The sequence below is a fragment of the Bactrocera dorsalis genome, chromosome 4, assembly GCF_023373825.1.
Source record: "Bactrocera dorsalis isolate Fly_Bdor chromosome 4, ASM2337382v1, whole genome shotgun sequence".
In the NCBI taxonomy this organism is placed as follows: Eukaryota; Metazoa; Arthropoda; class Insecta; order Diptera; family Tephritidae; genus Bactrocera; species Bactrocera dorsalis.
The window spans coordinates 73,315,534-73,329,894 of NC_064306.1; the positions used below are offsets into that span (position 1 = coordinate 73,315,534).

At 37.6% G+C, this 14,361-nt stretch overlaps 2 protein-coding genes across 3 annotated transcripts in view; one reads left to right on the top strand and one right to left on the bottom strand.

The window, feature by feature from the left end:
- Positions 1–14,361, bottom strand: part of LOC105232950 (uncharacterized) — a 249,592-nt gene that overhangs the window by 214,411 nt on the left and 20,820 nt on the right. The window lies entirely within an intron of this gene.
- On the top strand, positions 9,557–10,423 carry LOC125778418 (proteoglycan 4-like). The gene has a single exon (XM_049455779.1). The coding sequence runs from the start codon at positions 9,557–9,559 to the stop codon at positions 10,421–10,423; it is 867 nt and encodes a 288-aa protein (XP_049311736.1).

Below are 14,361 nucleotides of genomic sequence, written 5' to 3' on the forward strand. Positions count from 1 at the left end.
GCAAAGCCAATATTCATTTCACATATATTGAGCAGCAACGCAAACATTATTATAATGAAAGAATTAAAGAGCCACGTCGCGTACCATTGCGTGCTTCATCAGGCAAGTTCAAGAAGGATGATCTCATTAGTGTCAACACCACAAACACAGGCACTTGGACAAATGCATAGCATATTTTTTTGTGCACAAAGCTTGCAAAGGAGATATTATGAAAAAATATATATTCGAAGCCATAGGTCAACTCCAGGGTATTGGATTGCGTCCCTGCCAAATAGTTAGCGACCAAGGGTCAAATTTTGTTAATTTTGCTAGGTTATTAGGAGTATGTAAAGAAATGCCCTATTTCGAAGTGAATGACTCGGAAGTCATTTACTTCTTTGATTCTCCTCACCTTTTAAAAAGTACACGGAACTGCTTAGAAGATAAAAAAAATAAAGTCGTTGTAAAAGGGGGTCCAGTTGAATGGTCGGATATCGTTCATATACTTATATGAAAATGGTACCCCAAACGACATTAGTTGCACCCATAAATTGACCTCGGCACACCTAGCCCCTTTCAAAAAATGAGCGTGCAATTAGCTTCTCAAGTTTTTAGTCATTCTGTTGCAAGTGCTATGTTCGCCATTTATAGCTCCGGGAAACTGAATACTTCTAAGTCTCCATCTTTTATTAACACAGCCGAGTTTGTCCTTTTTTTTGATAAATTATTCAATATTTTTAATAGTAATGTCTATGAAGCAGTAGGGAATTTTAAAGAACCCTTTTCGGCAACTGCGGGCCAATTAAAATTTCTTAAAGAAGCCGAGGAGTTTCTTAACTCCATAAAAGTGTACGATTCTTTCGGTCGCGATATAACAAACACTTTCAGTTTTATAAAAGGTTGGCTTCTAAATATAAGTAGCTTTGACGTTTGTGGCGCTTCTGGTCACATAAGGGATTCACACGTTTAATGACTAGAAAACTGACTCAGGATAGACTGGAAAATTTTTTCGGACATATACGCAGAGGGGGGGGATTTGATGTGAGAATAGCTCCGCAGCGTTTCTCATATCTTTTCAGACAAGCCTGGGGCATAGGATATATTCGTTGTGTAGATAAAGGGAACTGCGAACTCTTGCCAGTTGACCAGTGTGAGTAATTTTCTAATAGCTCCCTCAAAAGCGCCTGCAACGACGCTTTGGTTCAAAATACCTCTTGGCAAACTTTTCAAAGTTTACCAAGACCTACCAATTCTACCTCATTTCAAAATATACAAATCGAGGTAAATGTGGACGTAGATGAAAGCAGCTTTCTACATAAAAATGCTTTTGTGTATTTTTGCGGTTATTTGTACTATAAATATTTTAAACAACATAATTGTTTAATGCCCTTGCCAAGATTTGATGGTGGTATTACTGAAGAAGATTTTTTCTTCACTTCAGAAAAGCAATATAGTAATTGCCAAATAGTAAAACCACCCCTTGAATTTATAGATTTTCAATCAAAAATCGAAGATATTTATACACAACATTTTGATTCTACTTGCCATAGGATCGGGTTTTCCAAAATATTATTTGAAAAAATGGTTAACGTAGAACCGTACTATTGTTGTGAAAATTGTAATTCTGATATTATAAAATGTCTATTCATTAGAATTAGAACATATTTCTTAGTAAACGCTTTTAATAAAAAAGTAAAACAAGGTGATTTCAAAAACGTAAAGCTATTGTGTGTTACACATATGTAAATAGTAATCACGTTCGTTTGTCTGTCTATATGAGTCGGAATTTATATGTATATACTATGTCTGTCAGTCTGAATTATTTTATATTTGTCAAAAAGATTGTCTGACGAAAGCCGTATTTCCATAGTTACCTTGATCTGTGATTTTGAAATGAGAATTTTAGCGATTAGGTTTGTACGCTTATTATCAATATTTTTTTTGTTTTTGTTTTTTAAGTGTTTTCGTGTACCAGGTATAGGACCCTTCTTTCCACCACTATTCCTTTGATATGGTTTTTAATAAGTATTTCGCTGTGGGTGATTTAGATATTTGTCTAGTCATATTTTATATAAGTAGATTGATTTAAAACTGTATATATGTATAAAAAGGGTGAAAATAGGCCTTCTTGGAAAACAGCTGATTCTTTGGTTACTTGTAGGGTTATACAATGGGTAAAACTTTCAATGTGAAACAACATTTTGAAACACACAAACACAAACTGTGTGTAGAGAGGCACTCAGAAAAAACTGAAAGTCAATTGCTGCTGAAAGAAAGTGTTGAAAATAAATACAATACGTTCAGCATGGACTTTTGCAAAATGTTTTTGAGCGCAAATATACCATTGGAAAAAGCACGTCATCCAGCTGTTATAGAGTTCCTTGAAAAATATACTAACAAGAACAGTGCAGAGTGTTACAAATTTGCGCCTAAAGTATGTTCCTGCGTTATACGAAAAAAGTATAGAAAAAATGCAGGCCGCAGTTAGTGACAAAAACATTTGGATATCCATTGACGAAACGACTGACGTTGAGCAAAGATTGATTGCGAATTTTGTTTTGGGAATTTTGGATGGCACCAAAGAAAGTGCGGAAAAGCCAATACGATGGCAGCATTCCTGAATGATTCGCTGCATATTTTGTGGCCGGACGGTAGATATTTTTGTTATATATTCCTTTAATATGCTAATATTACTTTTTTAAAGGTATTCAGTACAACAGAGTATTATTTGCGTTTACGGATGCCGCGGCGTACATGTTAGCAACTATGAAGGCTATGAAGACGTTGTACCCAAAGATGTTGCATTGCACATGCTTCGCCCATGGCGTGCATAAAATAGCGGAGTTCGTACGACTCGAATTTACAGATGTCAAAAGCTGCAAACAAAAGGCTTATCTTTGCAAGAAGGTATTGACGTCATGGAAGTTGTAAATCAATCATTAACACAAATCGAGGATAAACGCTTTTTGCAAAAATTAAATGCAGTTCTAAAAAGAAACGAAGGCTACACGTCTTTATGCAAAATTAAAAGAATTATTTTCAATAACTCGAAGGAAAATGATAACTTAATCGATTCTTTAACACCGTTGGAAGTTGCTAACTTTAAATACTGTCCAGTGACTTCAGTGGACGTTGAAAGATCTTTTTCCGTTTACACCACATTGTTAAATGAAAAACGACGATCGCTTTTATTTGAAAATTTGAAGCAACATTTAATTGTGCATTGCAATTTTTCTCTTTTTAACAACAATGAAAATTAAAACAAATAAAACAAAATTTTTTGATTAACTGAATATTTTTTTATTGTGCATATTTGCGAGCATATTTCAGCCTTTTCTAGTGCATATTTAAGCGCTTAAAACTGCATTTTTCGTCCATATTTTGGTTGGCCCTGCTGATGAGGCTGGAGGATTACCAATACAATTACGACAATATTTGACACGCCCGACTGTCATTCGGAAATCTATCCGATCCTAATCCGTTCACTGTGTGGGAAAGTATGAAATTTGAATATCCGTATGGAATGTAGCTAAAAAGTACTTGCCAATAGTTACAACGTCTGTACCCTGTGAGCGATTATTTTCAAATGCAGGACTTATCGCAAATCAGTTGAGGAGTCGCCTATCACCGCAGCATGAAATGTGGTTTTCGTAGTTATTTATTTTTAAATTTTTTGTTTTTAATTAAAAAAGGCAATTTTATTATGCAATTCAAATTATATGCAATAAAATCATAAAATACTTTTTATTATATGTTAAAACTTAAAAATATAATAAAATATTGATATATCTAACGAATTTCGTGTACGATTTATTTATAAATAGTCGACTTAAGTCACAAAAGTCGACTATCGGGGTTGATTAATCGACTTCCAGAAACGAAAAACTACAAGTCGATTCCAAAGTCAAAAATCGATTCCGCTCGCGCTCTTTCCATCCCTAATGAGGAGCACCTAGAGCAGATTTTCAAATAAATTAATAAATGGCTGGCGCTGATGGCTGATATCGTGTGCTGAATCCTCAAGGACAAATATCTCCAATGGCCCCTAGGCCACCAAATAGGTTCGCTTTCTTAGCTTAATGTGCCCAAGCCGAATGAAAAAAATATATATGTACATATATAAACCCATACTTTTCCCCGAATTATCGATAACCAAACAGAGCAATCCAAAATTCATTATTATTATATCAGCAATTGATTCAACCAAACCAATATCAAAATACTCGTGTTTTGCAGTTCATAAAGCATTGGAATCTGTATGTAAGCGAAAAGATAATTTCCATGTCTGAGCTACGATGTGGTTGTTACTAGTGAAAAAGCCAATAATTGCACAAAAATTCTTAGCTGCAAAACGATGCAATGGAATATGTGTAGTGAAAGTAAACTTTCAAGATAATCTTAACTTTTCCAAAGTTACAATATTTGCACGATGTTTCAATAATGTCCCAAAAGATGAAATTATAGAAAACATGACAGAACAAGGTGTAGTACGAGTATATCCACTAAACTCTGCCGCTAATAATTCCGACGCTTCTGCCGATGACCCACAGATAGATTAGGTAACTGGCGCCCGAGCAGGGACCAATGAGGTCGAATTAGCAAATTTTAAAAATTCAACTTTGTTGGAAAATCGGTGGATTGCAAGTATTGTCAAGTAAGCCCGCAGGACATCTTCTACATTTGTGTAAGCTGCAGGATCCCTATTAAGAAGCAAAAGGGACAAATTCGACTTACCAGAGGAAGCGACCCATTAAATTCCACAAAGTAAGTTGGAATTTAAGTAATTGTTTGAAACATAAATAAATTTAAAAATTAAATTTTGATATTGAAATTGAAAAAAAAAGAAATAAATAAAGTATGTCAGAAATTATATCTGAAAAGTTAAAATTTTATGGAAAATAGAATATAGATGATAAGCTTATATTTGAGATTTTTAAATTTTATTTAAACAAATTGATACTAAACTAAAATATAAGTATTAAGCAAAAATGGAAAATAAATTTTATACAAATACGTCGTAAAAATATTGAACCTCAGTGAAAGTAATTAATTTAAATTGTGAAATTTTTATTTTATAAATAATTAAAAGGGCGTATAGCCCTTCAGGATACAAGGGTAAAAAACAGCTATTGGTTTAAAAAAAATAATGATCGAAATTTTTAAGGCGACTCAGTAATAACCTTGAGGAATTTAAAATAATACAATGAAGATAACAATATAAATTTAAATTTTTAAACGAATGGCCAATCCAAACTATTTGATCCGACTTCCAATACTTAATCTTGAAGAAAATGCCCATAGGCAAAGACAAATACAGAGACAAATGGCATATCAAAATAATAAAAAAATTACCCAATCTGACGATTAGCATGAACGCAGTATTTAATTATATAGGAAACAAGAAAACAGCCACATTAAAGGGCTATTACAATAGGGATTCATTAGAAGCAACGAGTATGGCTATGATTCAGGTTTCAAACGGCGTATAATAAATTATATTTAAATCAATAAAACAAGAATTAAAGGCTCGACCAGCCATCTAACAAAATATATTGAAATCGCGATTCACCACCGGTTCCCCTTGCGTTCTATTTTATTCTAAAATCTTAATTCTGCGATTCTGAACTCTAGACCGTCCAGAATAGAAGAGCGTACTTTCTAAAGAAGGGATCACGAAAAAATAATAAATGTGGGGTTGAGCAACGCTGAAACCCTTTTTCGCATAAAGCTCTTCTTCGCAAGTTTCGAACAACAAGCGCAAAACCAGAAAGTGCGAATGTTAGACGAACACTTGTTGAGTAAACGCGTAGCCGTGCGCATTTGACGAATTTATCAGAAGACAACCGAAGTGTATCCTTTTTAAAGAATCTCAACTACCAACATCTTTTTCTCTTTTTAAAAACTAAATATCCTAATCGTGTAAATTTAAAGTTAATTGTTAATCGTTCTTTTGTAATATTCATCCGTGTTATAAAATAAAACTATCATATTCTAAAGTGTAAAACAATAGAAGATTGCAAGCGTGAATTTTATTTGAACAGAAGAAAACTACTTCGTAAGTGCGTGGGTGTAATCCCCACATAAATACAAAAAAATAATAATAATTTATCTCAAATTGTCACGGTTGTGGCGAAAATAACCACCTTATAAAAAAAACAAAAACTAATGATACAGAAAATAAGACAGAATGGCTAAAGGTGACGTTTTGACCGTAGACTTAATATACCTAATAGAGATTTTAATGTGAGGGAACAACAAGGTAACCGAAATTTTAATTAAAATATAAAACCAATACAACGAATGCAAACGTTCAGGTTAATAGGGGTCAAAACCAGGAAGCCCATGAGGTAAAGCGACAAAGAGAAAGTAATCAAACTTTCGCTCGCAAGAAAAAAATCAAAGATTTTTTATACAAATGTATTGTGTCTCAAACTTTATGATTCAAAATAAAAATAAAAATGTAAAAGCTCTTGTCGATACGGGAGCAACCTCCTGCTATATCAAGCCAGGAGTCTATGATAAGAGGAGTATGCATATTAGCCAACTACATACGGATAAAAAACGTGAATGGCTATTCCATTATCAAATATTACGAAAAAATAACCTTGTTTGGGGTTGGGCAGATCTTCTACGAATTTGAAGGATTAGAACTGATCTTCTCTTAGGGTACAATTTCGTTAAAAATATTGAGGCACAAATCGATGTTCCCAATAAATATTCATATAAAAAATATTGTGGAACGAAAATGTTTTACAAAGACAGCCGAATATTTTACCGGCAATTTTATATTAAAAGAAAAATTATTTTGAGACAAAAAAGTCATAAAACGGCAGCTGAAGATTTATGGTAAAATTGGAATTTTAAATCCAACAATTTTACATTTTGATGAACTAAAAACATAACATACATACATATTACCATCACGGTATAATGACCATAATGACTGTTAAGGGTGAGCTTGCTAGTGAGTTCATCCTCTGACCAACTTAACCCTTAACATTGCGGTCGCTAACGTGATTTTTCGTGGTCCGGGTCTTTGCAGGGCTATAGCGAGTTATTCAGCCGGACATTGTCATCGAAGCCTACACGCGCGCCGGCAGAAGTAGTCGAGCACAGAGCAGAACGTCGCCTAGCACCCAACAGCGCATTAGAAACGGTATTGCACTAACGGGCAACCTGCGACAGAACTTTCTTCGGGTGGCGACACTACAACGCGAGAGGAAATATTTAAACACCAACTGTAACTCTAAGTAAAATTATTATATAAAGCTAAATAAATTACGATTCGTAGAGAGCCACACTGTTTACAAATTTATTGTAACGAACCCTGGACACAGCGAGTTGTCTCATATTAATGTGGGATCAGAATTAAGACCGTATTCCAGAGTTCATCAGAATAAGTGGCAACCACTTATTTGTACGTCAAATAGTGGATGCCAACTGTGGAATACGTGTGGCGGTAAAGCTTAGCGTCCATCCAACTGATATTTCATTTTTCATTCCTGATTGTAACGCCGAGCGTGAGAGACATACGCCTGTCGGAATAAAGTTAAGTCCTCTTATGTTGTAAAGAAATAAATAAAATAAACAGAGAATTATTGGAAACTCTACAAGTGTTAAATGTGTATTTTGAATTAAATAAAAACCTACAAGTGGGGGCTCGTCCGGGAACCCCCTAGTGCGGTTACCCCGGGAAAAGTGAAGTGGGAAAAAAACTATTGTTGTTTATGTTTATTGACGGAAATTTACGGGCATATGTGTGTGCAGCAAGGCACAAAAATACACATGTGGGTTACGGCTGTCTAAACTTTCGAGGAACTGTACCCGCAGTCCGAGGTGGCGTGAATTGATACCGTTGGAACGCCAAAGTATAACGGCAACTACAACGGTCAGCAAAGCAGCAAGCAGGCAGAAAAGCGGCGTCAGTAAACAGCGTCAGTAAACAGCGGAATAAGCGAGTAATAACACCAAGCGCATTTGCAGTCAACGAGGGCAGAGACGTACAGCGAGGGAGAGATGCAGGCAATAGCAGAGGGTGAGCGGCAGGAGCAGAACAAACAAGATAAGATTTTTGCGAATCGTTGTAGTTAAAGAATTTTACAATGGTTGTAGTTACAAGTATGGGTGTGTTCGTTCAGTAAATATTGCGGCATTGTTACTTTTTATGAGAAAGCATCACGTTCGCCGCGAAAATTTCGGCAACAGTGGCAACGTCACACGTTCGTGCAAGAAAATGTAATCAATCTGTTGCTCATCACTAGCCAATAAAACGCAACACAAAAAAAATTTATGCGCATTTGAAATGGAGGGCGAAATGTAAGTAAACTTCGCAATATTTGATATTTAATATAGAATTCAATGTAATTTAAATATTAAATATTTCTTTTTGTTATTTTTAGAATAAAATTAAGTTCAGCTGAGTCCAAATTGTTGGTCAGGTGTCGACTGGACATGGAGCAAGAGTTTTCTTGCGGCAAAAGAAAAAAATCGGTTCTTTGGGTCAAAGTGTTGGACAATATAAAGACTGAAGCTCCTGATTTAACTGCGACAAAAGAGCAACTCCAAAGAAAATTCCTCAACATGCTAGCAACTTACAAAAGAATAAAAAAGCGGAATAGATCAACAGGTAGAGATGCAACCACTTGGGATTTTTTTAATGATTTTGATGAAGTTTACGGCAATAGACATTCAGTTGATCCTCCATCTGAAAACCTACAAAACTCATTAGATCTTCCAAGCTGCTCGACTGCAGAACACATAAGAGAAAACGAAATGTGCCGAGAGGACAATGATGTTGTGGAGAGTGTCCCAGACGTAAGGGGAAACCAGCAAAATTTCGCTAAAAAAAAAAACGCACAGTATCGGGAAATGAAACGTTGGAATTTTTAAAAAAAGGAATCGGAAGAAGAAAAACTCCGGCATAGAGAAGTGATGGCGTTTGAAAGAGAAAAGTTGGAATTTGAAAAGGAAAAAGCTAAAATAATGCTAGGATTAAAAGAAGTGCTGGATAAATTTTTACAAAAGTAACATTTGCAAGTATTAGCTACAAATTTAATGAAAAGAAAATCAGTTTTCTTAACCATAGTTTTAATTCATTTATTAAATACAATGCTGTGAATTTAGTTTTAGTTTTATAATTTAAATCAAATGGAGTTCAAAATATTTTGTTTTGAAAATGGATACAAAAAATTAATGAAATAAAAAAAGTGAATTCATATGAAGTGAACAACATTTTCAACTCATTTCTCCGAGAGATACCTTCACTGCTGTCGTTAATATTATTTATATTTTCTGTTTCAGGATCATTAGTATTTGGTATCATTCCATTGCTTTCGACAATATTTGAGTCTTCGTCATTATTTATTATAAAATTATGCAAAATAGCACAAGACAACACCACTTTAGATACACTCTTTAAAGAAATTACATCAATATGATTAAGTATTTTGAATTTTTGTCGTAAAACACCAAATGAAAGCAGCTGCCAACCGAATACTAAACTTGAGTAGCCGCTAGCGCGATCTCTACCGAGCTTACGGACTCTAACTCCGAGCCACCTAGCACCAATATAACCAAAATGAAACCGACAACCAGCAGAAGGCCGCATTCATCGAGCCGCCAACCACAGCCGCCGGACGAGCCGCAAAGGCCGCCACCTTTCCGGCCACCCCCGGAAGCACGACCGCGGGTGCACCCGAATACAACCGCGTTACATGCGATAAGTACCGATAACACTGGGTCAGCTGCCCGAACTCGTCGTAGGGTACCCAGACAGCACCTGGAGCGCAGCGTCATCAACGCCTCCACCCGAAGTCGGCCGGCCACAGAACCAGCGGTATTAGAAGCATTGCCACGACAGACGCCGCTCAGCACCAATGCCCGGAAGCTACCGACCACCAGGCGAGCCCCAACGCCACGGGAAGCAGACCGTGAAGCTCGTGCTGCGACAGAGCCGCGCGCCGCCCAAACCTCGACGCACCCAGCAGGCCAAGCGAAGGCCCAGGTAACGCTGTCCGCCAAACAAAGCGACCTGCCGACTGCAGCTTCGCTCCAACTCGGCCAGCGAGGCACGGCAAAGAGTAGCGCGAGGAAGGAAGCCAGTACCGCGGAGCCACTCGCAGAGAAGGTGCAAGAGGCGCCCGCTACAACAACGCCGGCATGCTCGAACGACGATGGGGCGTCTGCCCCAACAATTGACAAGACCAACGTCGAGACGACGCCGCCTCACCCAAAAGCGACACCAACCCCGACGACGACCCGGCCTCCAACTGCCGAGATCAGCGCACAACCGGCCACGCCTGACACATCACCCCCACCAGTGACACCGGTGGGCGAAATCCCAGGGTTCCTGGAAGGGCTGGTGATGACCAGACAGCATTTTATCAAGCGCTCCAAGCGAACGCTGTTCTTCCGGGGCCGACGTCTAGCCCTCCAGAAGCTATAAGGCGACCGGGTTCTGGTGCGATACGGCGAGGACAGATGCGTGCTTCACTTATACGAGTAACACCTCAGAGCAGCCTTTATAATTAAGTCATTAGCTTTAAGTATGTATTTGCATTACCTTTAACTGTACAATCCATCCCGTAGGCCAGAAATTAAAACTAGTTTTTTTACCAGTTACCATAGTTATTCATGCATTTATACGATTACATTAAATGGGTGTCACTAGTTGTAAGCTATAAGACCTAAGACGCCTTGTACTATAGGTTAAGAAATACTATTAAATAAAGGTTTCCACACCCGCTCCCCGTTCACGGCACACGCCAACTAGGACAGCCAGCCAGCCCCCCGCCGAACCATCGTGGGAGATCTCCTTCCACCCGCCGCCAGCGAAGTTTCATTGTCCGAAGTGAGGGGGGACTGTAACGTGGCTTTTACCACCTTACAATAATTTACGTCAACTTACCTCACTACGATGTTGAACGCCGCTAGAGCCTTCCACCGTGTACCCGCACCATACGCACACAACTTACCTCACTACGATGTTGAAAGCTGCTAGAGCTTTCCACCATACGTCCTAACGCACCATACGCATACTTACCTCGCTACAGTGACGAAAGCTGCGCTGTACTGCTATATAAACAAGCACTTCACATCAGTGCGAACTCTGGCGAGGACGGTCGCCATCGACAGCATCAGGCAGGGGTAAGTTAAAAACAATAGAAGTAGGAAGTAGAAGTAGGAAGTATGGGGTAGAAAATCGCGCAGAAAAGGCATCATGCCAGTGCTCGCGATGACTGCCCTATACAGTAGAAGGGGGGAAGCGCGTGCCTTGCGCAGCAAAGGCATCACCGCTGGGTGATGCCAATGCTCGCGATGGCACTGCCATAGCCGCGTCGAGAACACGTGGCGTCAGTACCGCTGCTTACGGCACCGTCATTAAAACTAACGCGACTAACAGGCGACATGTAATGTAAGGACAGTGCAAGACAGTCGATAGTGGGAGGCCAACGAAGACGGTTGGCTATTAACGAAATCTCTCCTACACAGAGGAGTCCGTTCATTTTCATCAATTCCGTTCGTTTTCATCACCGTGTCAGCTTCAACAAGCGTCAACGCCTGGCTCATCAATCCCGTTCGTTTTCATCACCGTGTCAGCTTCAACAAGCGGCAACGCCTGGCTCGCCAATCTCGCTCGTTTTCATCGCCACTGTATACATCACGCTGGTCTGGCTGTCCACTGAAAGGGGGGTGTGGACACTTCATCTATTGAATTAAATCTTTTATTTGCTAAGGGTTCGTGGGTCCCAAGGCTGACCCTGGAGCGGCTGAGCATACCTCAGCTATGGAAGAAACCCCATTATAACCTGTATCACCAAGCAGTAAACTTGAAGAATTATAATGTAATATCAATACTGACGATTACAACACTAATGACATTTCTGATTACAATTACAGCACAATACTACATATTATCAACCCGTTAGAAATTATTAAAGTTACTGAAACTCTTGAACATAACATCGAACAAATCACAGATAACGGGGAAAAACATTTTTTGATACAAGAATTAAATAAGGTTAAATCAATATTAATAACTATTAACCCACATAGACAACGAAGAGGATTAATTAATATCATAGGGTCAGGTATGAAATGGCTATATGGTACAATGGACGATAGCGACAAAAAAGAAATAGAACAACATCTTCAAACAATAGACGAGAATAACCATGCACTAATAGAAAATTCAAATCAAAATATAGAAATAAATAATGTATTTAATATAACAATTGCAAAAATTAAAGAAGCTATAGATAAAGGTAGGGAAAAATTCACAAGAAAATTTAATGAAATTGCTACAAGTGATCAACAATTAGAAAGAATAATAATATATCTTGATACTCTGTTAAAAATTAAAATTTTATTAGACAATGTTGAACACATACAAAACAACCTTATGTCTGCAAAAATTAATTTAATGAATAACAATATATTAACTGGAGAAGAAATAGTTCGTTACAATATAGATTTATATAAAATGCAAAATATTAATGTTAGCACAGCTCCATATAAAAATAATGAAATAATTTTTATTATACAAATACCAAACGAAATAATTAAAGTAATAAGATCTTTATTTATACCAATACTAAATTACCAACATGAAGGGCTTTTGTTTGAAACCCAAGTCATAAAAATTAATGGAACAATGTATGATTATAATCAAGAGCAATAGATCAGATATCATTATTGGATGTGTCTACATTCCTCCGAGAGCATCACTAGTCGCTTACCAAGCGTTTCTCGATACACTCTAGTACATGAAAGTAAAGCACAAAGATACTAACTTCCTCATCACGGGGGATTGCAACCTTCCAAGTAGATCGCCTCATATAGACTGTGTAAATTTACTCTATGAAGGCTTCTCTCTGTTAGAACGCCGCCAATTTAATAACATTCACGCCGATAATCATAATTTACTTGATCTTTGTTTCAGTAATCAGCATATACATGTTGATCACACGCAGGTAATTACCACAATGGATCGATACCATCCAACCCTTGGTATCACGATTGAACTCCAGCTCAGCCTCAAACCAGTAACTTTACCTTTCCATGATTTCAAAAGTGCTGACTATGAGAGCCTTAATGCATTTTATCTATCTATTCATCCTCTACCCTAGACACCAAAGTTGTAGTCTTCTATGACATTATTCAAAGAGGTATATCTACCTATGTATGTGCCTGTCCGTTCACAAAATAACAGCAACTTTCCGTACTGGTTTTCAAACGAATTAAAACGCAAAATGATACTTAATAAGGAAGCCCATACTACCTACAAGAAGTGCAATTGCAAAAAGAATTATAGAAAGTTTAGCAAACTCAGGAGTGAATGTAAAATTATCAATAAACAATGCTACAAGAATTACATAGATAAAATTGAACAACAAGTACAGGATGACGCTAATGTGTTCTGGAAATTTGTTAAACATAAAAAAGAGGTAATGGTGACATCCCGTTCACCATGTCCTGGGATAATCTGACGGCAGACTCAGGTATCGATATTAGCAATATGTTCGCATCCTTTCTCAATAGTGTGTACAACCAAAATTCTCACCAGTGTTCACCGTCAACTGAAGTAGAACCAGCCCCGACGCAACTAAAACAAAAAGCCGCCAAATCAACGCTTAAAGTGACATCATCCACCCCCCAGTAGAGGACTAACGCTTCAAACAGGACCAAGTGGACCGTCCCAAGAGAATGACAAAGCTGATACTCCTGTAAGTTAATATTAAGCTTACATAATAATTATAACTAACCGATATATTAAAAATATTGCATAGCAATAAATATCGGTCAAATAAATTTTAAGTATTATAATAAGTACCCATTATATGTATGTATAAAAAATCTAAAAAATTGTTAATAGCAATAAATATATATAAAGTATCATATTGTTAAAGCAATAAATAGTCGAAATTGTAAGTCACAGTAATGGAGCAAATTCAAGAAGCTATTACACACCTAACAGGTGCTGTTAATGCACAAATAGAACAATCAAAAATATTGACCAATAGGATAAATCAGTTAGAAGGTAGAATTAGTCCCCATAACGAAAATTCTATTACAGGATAGCGCGTAATTCTATCACCACCTAACAACAGCAACACCTCGCGCATGTGTATGCAGTCTAAGCCGCCCAGCAACAGCTCTACCGTGTGCATGGGTTAGCCAAGCAGCCCGCCAACAGCGCAACTCGGCGCACGAGTTCATCGCTTGCCTAACAACAGCTTCACCATGCGCTTGGGTTAGTTAGGTAACCCTGCAACAGTATAATAAAGCGCACAAGATCACTGCGCGCAACAATAACAACAACACCTGGAAACCATTAGACGAGAGGGTATTTAAGGCTGCGCTGTTAGCATAGCAGGACAGTTC

What these genes read in the sequence shown, in the direction of transcription:
- LOC125778418 (XM_049455779.1), top strand. Translation starts at nt 9,557, where the DNA reads ATGAAACCGACAACCAGCAGAAGGCCGCATTCATCGAGCCGCCAACCA.